At 33.4% G+C, this 10,545-nt stretch overlaps 2 protein-coding genes across 2 annotated transcripts; both read left to right on the top strand.

Annotated features, from left to right (window-relative positions):
* The first annotated feature begins 419 nt into the window (after positions 1-419).
* On the top strand, positions 420-5,057 carry LOC111284999 (palmitoyl-acyl carrier protein thioesterase, chloroplastic-like). Its single transcript, XM_022874197.2, has 7 exons — positions 420-700; positions 1,660-2,258; positions 2,400-2,533; positions 3,220-3,333; positions 3,718-3,889; positions 4,004-4,072; positions 4,635-5,057. The coding sequence occupies exons 2-7, from the start codon at positions 1,755-1,757 to the stop codon at positions 4,902-4,904; spliced, it is 1,263 nt and encodes a 420-aa protein (XP_022729932.2). The 5' UTR covers positions 420-700; positions 1,660-1,754; the 3' UTR covers positions 4,905-5,057.
* A 3,591-nt stretch (positions 5,058-8,648) lies between these two features.
* On the top strand, positions 8,649-10,545 carry LOC111285669 (auxin-responsive protein IAA1-like). Its single transcript, XM_022875224.2, has 5 exons — positions 8,649-9,023; positions 9,174-9,361; positions 9,690-9,805; positions 10,067-10,134; positions 10,272-10,545. The coding sequence occupies exons 1-5, from the start codon at positions 8,767-8,769 to the stop codon at positions 10,345-10,347; spliced, it is 705 nt and encodes a 234-aa protein (XP_022730959.2). The 5' UTR covers positions 8,649-8,766; the 3' UTR covers positions 10,348-10,545.

The following is a 10,545-nucleotide window of genomic DNA, read 5'->3' as shown; positions in this document are numbered from 1 at the left end:
TTTTATAAGATGATAAAAAAAATCCCCCAAATTTTTTTGGGATAAATAAAACCCTCAAAATTGATAATAAAATGAAGAGGCCAATTCTTTCAACCCAAAAAAGGACAACGAATAAAGGAGCCCCACCGAAAAAATAATTAACCCAAGTTAAATAAAGTCCCAAATAAAATCAAGTCAAAGTCAAAATCTAGTTAAAATAGAATCCTCTAACTAGTTACTACTACTTTCATTCGCCAGCAATTTTTGTCAGCAATAAATTTAATGACGGAAACAAACATAAATAGGGGCAAGGGCAGCAGAGTAAATAAGAGAAAATAATGTTGGTAAATTTGGAAATTTAGAAAAGAGGGCGAGAGGCGGGAGGGGCAGATGCCGTGTTGTGCACTATAAAAGGGGTCCCTGGACTCCAATTCCCTACCACGGAAATCGCTGGCCCTAAATCATATTTCTCTCTCTAACTAAAAGAAGAAAAGAAAACCTCTTTTTTCCTTTTTTTTTTTCTTTATTTCTTTATAAAATTCTTCGAAAAGACAGAGAAAGAGGGAGGAATGCGAAGAAGAGACGAAGGAAAAAGAGTGCTAGATCGCAAGCGCTAGGAGTAACGAGAAGGATTTGCAGATCCTAATTAACGCAATAGTTTCTCCTGTTTGCGTTTTCTCGAGAAAATTTTCCCTCATTGATTCGTTTTTTTTTTTTTGAGGTACGGACGTGGAAACTGATTCTCTCGTTTTCTGTTTGATCTGCGTTTCCTGGTTGAAATGTTGTTGCTCTGGTTGGTTTCCGAGAAAGGAAAGGAAAAAAAATTGGATGTCGCTTTGTTTTATGTTGTGTTGTTTTCTTAAAAAGTTTTCATTGATGCTGGCGGCCATATGAGATCTACTATTTTCTCTCATTTTCTCAACAATCAAATGTAGCTCAAATTGGTTTTTTTTTTCGATTGTTCATTTTCTCGTCGCCATTTCTGTGTTTTGTGGTGTTTGTTGTAATTTTCTCATGAAATGGAGGGACGTAATGGGGAACAGAAAAGATGTTTGAGAGAATGTACCGTTCTGTACTGCAATGGATATGAAAGCTGATACTTGTTCATGAATTGCTTGCTATTTTCTCTGTCCCTTTTTAAATTTTTTTTGGCTTTTTGTTGTTTAAAATGTCTTACGGGTTAGATCTGCTTTGGTGTTTTTGTTTTTATCGATTGTGCAGCATATTTTCCTCGTCGCTGATTACGAGTTTTTGTGGCATATTTGCAGTGACACGCTCTGTTAAATTACTGTGTTTTTTTAGAAGTTAGAACATAATTGTTTCTTTTTAGCATCTAGTAAATCTTTTTTTTCTCCTCTTTCGTCTCCAGGTTTTTAGAAATGAGGAATTTTCTTAGATTTTTTTAAATATATATATATATATATATTTTCCGTTCTTTGGTTAGATTATGGAGGAAATTTAATAGGATGCTGCAGATTATAAAAATAGAAAGAAATTCTTTACCATTTTAGAATTTCCTTTTTTATTTTGTGTGTTGGGGGCGGGGGGGAAGCTGGAACCTGCTTTGAAATATTGAATACGTAACCTTCATTGGAGTCAAAATATGAGGATTTGGTGATTATTTAAATTTGTTGACGCGTCTTTTGGAAATGTTCTGATTCTTTATTATCTATGATACAGTTGGAGCATGCAGCAGCTTCTTTTCTAAAAAGCTTGCAGTTTGCAATAGAGGGAATTTCAGCGGATAATAGAAGTTTGTTTTAATTTTCAAAATCATGGTTGCCACTGCTGCTACATCCGCATTCTTTCCAGTAACTATTTCTCCGGACTCCTCTGACTTTAAAAACAAGAAGCTTGGATGTGGATCTACTAACCTTAGAGGTATCAAGTCGAAAGCATCTGCTTCTTCTGGAAGTTTGCAAGTCAAGGCAAATGCTCAAGCCCCTCCAAAAATAAATGGTGCTACGGTTGTGACAACTCCAGTGGAAGGTTTCAAGAACGAAGATGGTGTGAGTTCCCCTCCTCCCAGGACGTTTATCAATCAGTTACCTGATTGGAGCATGCTTCTTGCTGCTATCACAACCATTTTCTTGGCTGCTGAGAAGCAGTGGATGATGCTTGATTGGAAGCCGAGGCGACCTGACATGCTTATTGATCCTTTTGGCATAGGGAGGATTGTTCAGGATGGTCTTGTTTTCCGTCAAAACTTCTCAATTAGGTCTTATGAGATAGGTGCTGATCGTACAGCATCCATAGATACACTAATGAATCATTTACAGGTTCAGTTATAGTATTTGGCTACAACATTTGAACAACTTATGTTCGGAACAAAATTTTATATTTACTGTGTTTTTTTTTTTTTTTATGTTGATATGTTGCAAAAGCTTATTTTTAATTAATGATATTTCTCTTTTTGGCAGGAAACAGCGCTTAATCATTGTAGAAGTGCTGGACTGCTTGGAGATGGTTTTGGTTCAACCCCTGAGATGTGCAAGAAGAACCTAATATGGGTGGTCACACGGATGCAAGTTGTTGTTGATTGCTATCCTACTTGGTAAGGCATACTTTCTTGCTCATGGTTTGCTCTTATAGCAATAAAACAATTCATGATAGCCCACTTTTGCTTTAGTCGTGTGGCTGTGGTTTTATTTGTGCATCATCATGATGCCATGTTGATACAGTTCACAATGTGATGTCATTGAGGCATGTGTTTTGCTACTAACTAGTTTAGTTCTTGAATTCCACCAATGTTTTTTTTTTTTGGTTGCTTGGAAGATACAGACATAGCCTATGGGCAAGTTTAACGCTTGTATCTGGACTCTTATGACTGATGTGTTTCTTAAGGCCATTTTCAATGATGTAGGTTAATATTCAGTACTAGGGAAATGATCTTTGTATCACATCTCACGTACTCAATTTTGTTCCCTTAAAATGTGGATCTATGTTCTTACTTAAGCTAAAAGGTTAAGGTCTGAAGTTGAGAACAATGGAAGCCAACCCCCAGAAATGATTAAGAGAAAGAAGATAAACCTGATATACTTCTTTGTTTAATGAGAGACCCTATGTAATACCTAAAGAATGGTACCTTAATTTTTTATTTTTTAAAATAAATCTGATATGGTTCTTTGTTGTGCCTCATTGGTTTTTGTCCATCACAAAAATTAGTAATTCTGGATGTATTAGAAGTATTATGAAATTCAATATTTATGAACATTGGACTTTTTTATATCTTTCTTGCAGGGGTGATGTTGTTCAAGTAGATACTTGGGTCAGTGCCTCTGGAAAGAATGGCATGCGAAGGGATTGGCTTGTCAGTGATAGTAAAACTGGTGAAATTTTAACAAGAGCCTCAAGGTAGAGCATTGTTTATGAAGTTGCTTCTTGTGCTTATGGCACGTTTTTACTATTACTTTTGAACAATTGATGAGATGATCTTCTGACACTAGTAGGAAAGGATCATATTCATTCATATTGTTTTATGATGTTTTGTGCCATGGCTCTGTTCTTCTTGCAAGAAAAAAAGGGGGATAGCCAAAATTGTAAATTATTGACTCTAAAATATTTCAAAAGTTGTTTTGCACGCATTTAAAATGTTTTCATTGGATGCATTAATTGATATTTTGGTTTCCCAGACAACACAGAGTGACTTCTCTTTTTTGCTTGTACATTTTTTAAGGTGCTTCAGGAGTGAGTTATCTGGGTTCCCTCTGTTTTAATTTTGGTTTTGGTGATCTGCAGTGTGTGGGTGATGATGAATAAACTGACTAGAAGGTTATCTAAAATTCCAGAAGAGGTCCGAGGAGAAATAGAACCGCATTTTATGAATTCTGATCCTGTTGTGACTGAGGATAGCCGGAAGTTAGTGAAACTTGATGACAGCACATCAGAATATGTGCGTAAAGGTTTAGCTGTAGGTCCCTGCTGCCGCCATCTCTCATCTTTGGTGTGCTTAGTTGTGGGCACTTATAAGTGTCTATCTATTCATTTGTTGCATTCTTATTAAAAGTTTATTTCTAATTTGCAGCCTAGATGGAGTGACTTGGATGTCAACCAGCATGTCAATAATGTGAAGTACATTGGCTGGATCTTTGAGGTAGACTTCACTGATTTTCTTTTGAAATCTTCTCCCATGATAACAGTTGAACCAAAATGTAACCATTGTATTTCATATACCTTAATTCTTACCTGAGATGAGGAGCAAGAACTTGCTTGGGCACCAGAAAATTCTAATCTGACAAGAATTAGCTATTTATCTTGGCTTTAAGTTTTTTCAAAAAAGCATAGAAATCAGTGGTGACGATTTTTGAATCACATTTATGTTCCGGTCTAAAACCAAAATCCTATTTACTGTACCATTCCTTACAAGTGTTTTAAGTGTTTAAATTGCATTTACTGTACCATTCCTAAATTGAGTTGTGTGCCAAAATCTTTACTTGGTTGGTATCAATTACCGATGCCCCAATTTGGATAGAAGTTTTCTTGGAACCAATAGCCTCCAAGTTTGAGTAAAAGAGGCTTATATGAAACGACAATTTAGGAATTCAATGCTCGGAATCTGATTTAGGATGTACTTTTTCTCTTTTATTTCACCAATTAACCCATTTATTTGTTTGGAAGTTACATGCATTTTAACCGGAAAGTAATAATGGTCGCAGAGTGCTCCACTGCCGGTCTTGGAGACCCACGAGCTTTCTGCCATGACACTGGAGTATAGGAGGGAGTGTGGGAGGGACAGTGTGCTGCAGTCACTAACTGCTGTCTCTGACTCTGGTGTGGGGAACTTGGTAAATTTTGATGAAATTGAGTGCCAGCACTTGCTCCGACTCGAGGATGGGTCTGAGATCGTGAGAGGGAGGACCCAATGGAGGCCGAAGTATGCCAAAAGTTTTGGTAATGTGGGTCAAATTCCCTCGGAGAGTGCGTAGAAGTCCAAGTTTCGAAGTTGTGGCTGGAGGGGCAGTATAGTCTCATTGCTGTGTGTCACAATGTTTTGTGTAGAATCTATGTTGTGTTCTTTGGATTTAAATATGTTTCTTCTTTATATATATATATATATATGTATAATATATTCCTTCTGATTCGTCTTGATTAAAAAAAAATGGTCTTGTTTTATTCTTTCTATCTCTCTCTCTCTATCTTTGTCCGCCCACCAGCCCAGCCTCCCCAGCCAACTGGCTCTTGTTATGAAGATGCTTCTGCTTTTGAAAATTGAAAGCCAGGTGAGATGGAGCAACTTTTGTAAGGATGAAAACTGATCTTATGCTTTGCCTTACTGGTCGGTTGGTACCCTATATACCGTAGTTTGGCTACGTTAGGTTAATCAATCTTTAATTTGTAAAGAATATGTATATTTTTGGCATTTCATTAAATGGATGGTTTACTTTCATCTCAACCTATAATTTTCTTATCTTTTCGTTGTTTTTTTGTGTGTGTTGAATCAAGAAATTCATAATCATAACAAGCAGAGAAATCTGTTGGTATATCATAAAAAGGATCCAAGAAAATATTAAAAAGACAAACATGACCAAGGTAGAAAAGCAAAGCATTGATAAAAGCCTAAATGAACATTAGTTGAATTAAGCATTAGTTAGGTATTACCTGCTGAAATTTAATAGTTTTAGTGAATAATTTGTGGCTAATTTACTAATTTTATACATGACTCAACTGTACTCTCTAGATTTTAAAATTTTAAAGTACACCTTTTTGTTTAAAACCGAATGGAAAATAATTCAAAGCTTAAATCAAAATATTAAGAATAATATGAAAGTGAAGAAGTGATTTGTAAAAAAAAAAAGGACAACAAGAATATTATGTCTGGATTTCTCACATCTTCATAAATAGATTTGAATCTTTACTTTTAAGTTGTGGAGAACAAAAACCAGGTCAAATTTGAAGAAGAAAATGGTGAGAAAAGTTAAAAAAAAAAAAAAGAAGAGACAAAGCATTTGTGATCAAAATAAATTGAAAAGTTGTTTGCAGATGAAAAGAAGAAAGAAGGCAGAGAACAATAAGAAGCAAATACACCAAATTCAAAATTTTGGTTTGAAAAAAAGTTGATTCAACACTAAATATCTAACATTTTAAAGTCTTTATGCTTTAATTTTAATTGTTTAAGTTATCAAAATTGAATTCTGGTCAATGAAATTATGAACTTAATATCCTATTAACAGATAAAAAATAAATTTAATACTTAATTTGACTTGGAGAAATAAGTACTTAATTAACGATTAGTTGTTATTATACGTGCATGTATTCTCAACAAATGCATGCATATTGACATATGGGAAACCGTAAAAGAGTATGACCAAGTGAATAGCCTTTGGCTCTCTCTCTCTCTCTCTCTCTCTCTCTCTCTATATATATATATATATATATATATATATATATATAAAAGGATATAAGGTAAGACAAAAACAAGAATAATCAAGGGATTAGAAATATATACCAATCAATCCAACTATGGAATTCTTTTATAATGCCATTCCACGTTAATTATTTTAGTTCATGCACATGCATATGAAAAAGAGTCCAATCCCCAATCCCCGCCACAATGGAACTCCATCTCACATGATTGGCATCAATCCCTAATTATAATAAGTTGAATGCATCAATTCACTATTGTCATACACTATCATATTATATATTAAGTCAACCATTTATTGTACATATAATAAAAGAAAACTATGCACCAATCATATTGCTTTTAATTAGTTTTCAGGTCATATGCATACACATGATATTACGAATTAATTATTTTTAATAAAATTTGCGAACAATTTTATAATCGAAATTTCCTTAACAGATTTATAAAACTTACCATCATAAAATGAAGCTTTCACATTAGACACTGTAATGGTAGGATTTTCATCAAAATCATTTTCAAGCAATTGATCTTCATTTTCCACAAAATTTTCCCGAAAGGTTAATGATACAATTCACTCTTCAAGCATGACTCCTTCAAAATGATAAAAGTATATACTCCAACCAGTTTAAACCTCAACAATTACAGAATATGTTTTAATATTTTGTTAAAATAGTGGTTAATTTACATAGAGGTCATAATTTGACTGAACTCGAAAAACATTTAGATAAATAAAAACCAAAATTCAATTTGATTTGAATTAATTAAAATATCAAATATTTAAATTTGACATAATTTGAACTTAAAACAATATGAAGAAAATGATATGAATGTAGTAGCAATCACATATGAGATTGATCGGATTTGAAACCCATAATACCAAATTCAAAAAAAATTAAATTGTAATTAATCCAAGATTAATCTAAAATGAACCAGGTTCTTAGTTTCATCGAGAAAACTAACACATGTATTTTAAGTTATTGTGCATGGGGTTCATATTTTGATATATATTTGTCTTAACAGCTAATAAAGTAGAAAACTAAGGAATATAAAAATAGCATCTCGCGAAAAGAATAAAAGAAATTGGAACATGCATGCATGTAATTTACAACTTTCATGAATTTTAAGATTCTATAATTAATCCAGCATATATGCTGTAGTTAGTAACATGAAATAATTAATTCTCATAAGATTCTTTGTTTTACTGTTTGTTTATATTAATCTTTTTTGTTAGTTGTTTACTGTATGAATCAACCTCGGCCCAAAACTTCAGACGGTGAAGCTGCGTGCGGCTCCCGGCTTTACTGTTTGACTTGAGAGCGAGGACTCGAAATTTCGTACAAAAAGAAAGAAAAAAAAAAGATTAAATGAATAATGAAGCGACATGTTGCCGACATTCAGCGACTGCCCATATGCTTGTCGGAGATTCATTTCTTGCATTGGCTTGTCAGGTTAAAAAAAAAAAAGTGTAATATTAAAAGTGGTTTTAAATTATAAAAAATGTTTAATATAATATTTAATTTTTTTAAATAATTTTTATTAAAAAAATTTATTTGGTTAGTGTTTTTTTTTATTGTTTTTACATTATATTCAATTTTTTGTTTTTCATTTTTTATAAAAAGTAAATAACAAAAGTATAAAACAAATGAAGTCTTAATAAGTCATTGCAATTTAACTTTTGCCAACAATTCAACATTTAATATTAATTATTGTTAATGTTTTCACTGAAATTTAGTTCTACTTAATATATGAAAAATGTAATGCTTCTATGTAGGGTTCTCATTTTTTTTAAAGAAAAATAAAGTTGTTCTATTCTAATGAATATGTTCTATGTTTTTTTTTTTAGAAAAAAAATGAATATGTTGTGTTAAATGTGAAATATTATCTGAGTTGTAGAGTTTGTAGCTATTCATAAAGTTGTTTCTGTAAAAGAAAAAAATAACAATAAAAATATTACATATACATTTTGTTTCCATGACATACATTTCTTATTGTTATATAAATTTATTAATTGTACTCAAAAAGGACAATACAGTCTCAAATTTCAGGGAGAAATGTTCTGTTCATTGGTAAGCACTTTGGACGAAAATTTCAACCTTATTTCAAGCACACAAGAATGAGATTCATTGGTCTTGTTTTCCCATTTTTGAAAGACTGGATTTGACTAAATGAACCGACAAGGTGGCACAAAATTCTATGCTGCTTACGTGGCTACGTGCACCAATCCAAAACCCATTGGTTGAAATTACCCACGTTTCTTCCCTCCATCGGCTACATCATCAATCTTCCCGTACCTGTGGCTCCTCCTTTTGCGTATAAAGCCGTGATCCCCTGAGCTTTTTTACACGTAGAATGCAAATGCAAAGAGTGTTTTTTCTTTTTTTGTTTTTCTTTTCTGATCCAAAGCGCAACTGTTAAAGAGAGATATGTCATCGGAAGAAGCACCAGGGTCATCGGAAAGTGACGTCACCAGCATGAGTTATGAGGATACGGAGCTGACTTTGGGATTGCCAGGGGAGGGACGTTCGTCGGCTGTTATTCCAGCACTTAAGTGCTCTGCAAAACGTGGGTTTATTGAGACCTTTGATCTTAACCTTGGGAGGTGTTGCAACACGTCATGGGGACATAGACATAGTGATAAGCATGTTAATGAATCCGGTGCTGGAAAACCTCCTGCTACCAAGTAAGATAAAACTGGCGACTCTTTTTCTTTTTCTTTTTCTTTTTTTAACCACATGAATTTAAAGAAAAAGGATTTCTCAAAAAAAAAAAAAAAGAAGTATATGATGTTTATGATTAATTGCTTTGTGTGATATCGTGTATGGCATTGAAGGGCACAAGCTGTTGGTTGGCCACCGGTGAGATCATATAGACAGAAGGCTATAAATGAGAGCTCCAAGCTGTATGTGAAAGTGGCCGTGGATGGAGCACCATATCTCCGCAAAGTAAACTTAGAACATTACTCCAATTACCAGGATCTGATGAAAGATTTAGACAATTTGTTTACTTGCTTCACTATCCGTAAGTATTAAGCTATTCATCCTTTCCTCTCTCTCATTTGCATTGAACCCTATTTGAGTTTACTTGCATTTCTTTGAGGCACTCGTTAGCCTTTGCCCAGCTACTCTAATCAAAGGTTAAACAAATAATGATATTAATTGAATCTAGAACTTTATTTACTTAATTCGTGCAAGTAATCTTAGAGATAATATCTAGCTTATCCGAGAGTCAAATTTCCACATCTGTAATTTTTTTTTTTATCTTTAAGTTATAATAAATTATGTAAAAAAAAATTAATGATATGAGTTAGTCTAACTTAAGTAACTGCGGGCTTGAAATCATGATTTAGGTAATTCTAATATGGAGGAAAGCAAGCTCATGGATGTGGCGAAAGGAATGGAGCATGTACCAACTTATGAAGATAAAGACGGTGACTGGATGTTGGTTGGAGATGTTCCTTTGGAAGTAAGTTTAAGTGTTATACACTTTTAATATATTTTTTTTCTTTATTGTGCTTCATGATACAACATACACCCGAGGATATTTCTGTCTCCTTATTGTTTGTACCAAAATTATTTCATGAAATGGCTCAGCCTTTACATATTGAATTTTTGTTAATTTTTCCCCCTCTAAGTAATTACAATAAATTGGTGGTTTTGGTTGTTATTGTCATGATTATATTTACGAAATAGTACCTAATTAATTAATTAATTATGATCCTAACAGGATGTTCATAGAATGTTGCAAGCGTATCCGCTTGATGAAAAGCTCAGAGGCTGCAGTCCTAGCCTTAGGTAATGTGTACTTGATTATTCCTCATATTAATAACACTATGCATATATGCTTAACTCTACCATTATTTTAAAATTTCTCATCTTAATTAAATTAGTATTTTATATAACTGAAACTTTCGTATTAATTGTTCATGCAGCACCAAAAGCTTCTATTCCAAAGTGCCCAAGCCCACGTTGAGAGTCAGAAAATTAAACCAGACGATGTTTCTTTGAATGTGCTAAGAGCATGCAATATTTATGCAGGGAAATTAGTTAGCTAGCCATGCATCTGATCGGAGGAAACATTTTACTTTGTACTATTACTTTCATCTTCCTTTAGCTGCCCTTTTGTTTTTAACTATTTGGTGACTGAAACCCAGTTGCAATTATTTATGTTGTATTAAAACAATTAATAAATCTGTTTTCTCCTTC

This window comes from Durio zibethinus, chromosome 6, assembly GCF_047325235.1.
Source record: "Durio zibethinus cultivar Kanyao isolate XHJ-2024 chromosome 6, ASM4732523v1, whole genome shotgun sequence".
Lineage (NCBI taxonomy): Eukaryota > Viridiplantae > Streptophyta > Magnoliopsida > Malvales > Malvaceae > Durio > Durio zibethinus.
This window is presented reverse-complemented; position numbering and strand designations above follow the sequence as displayed.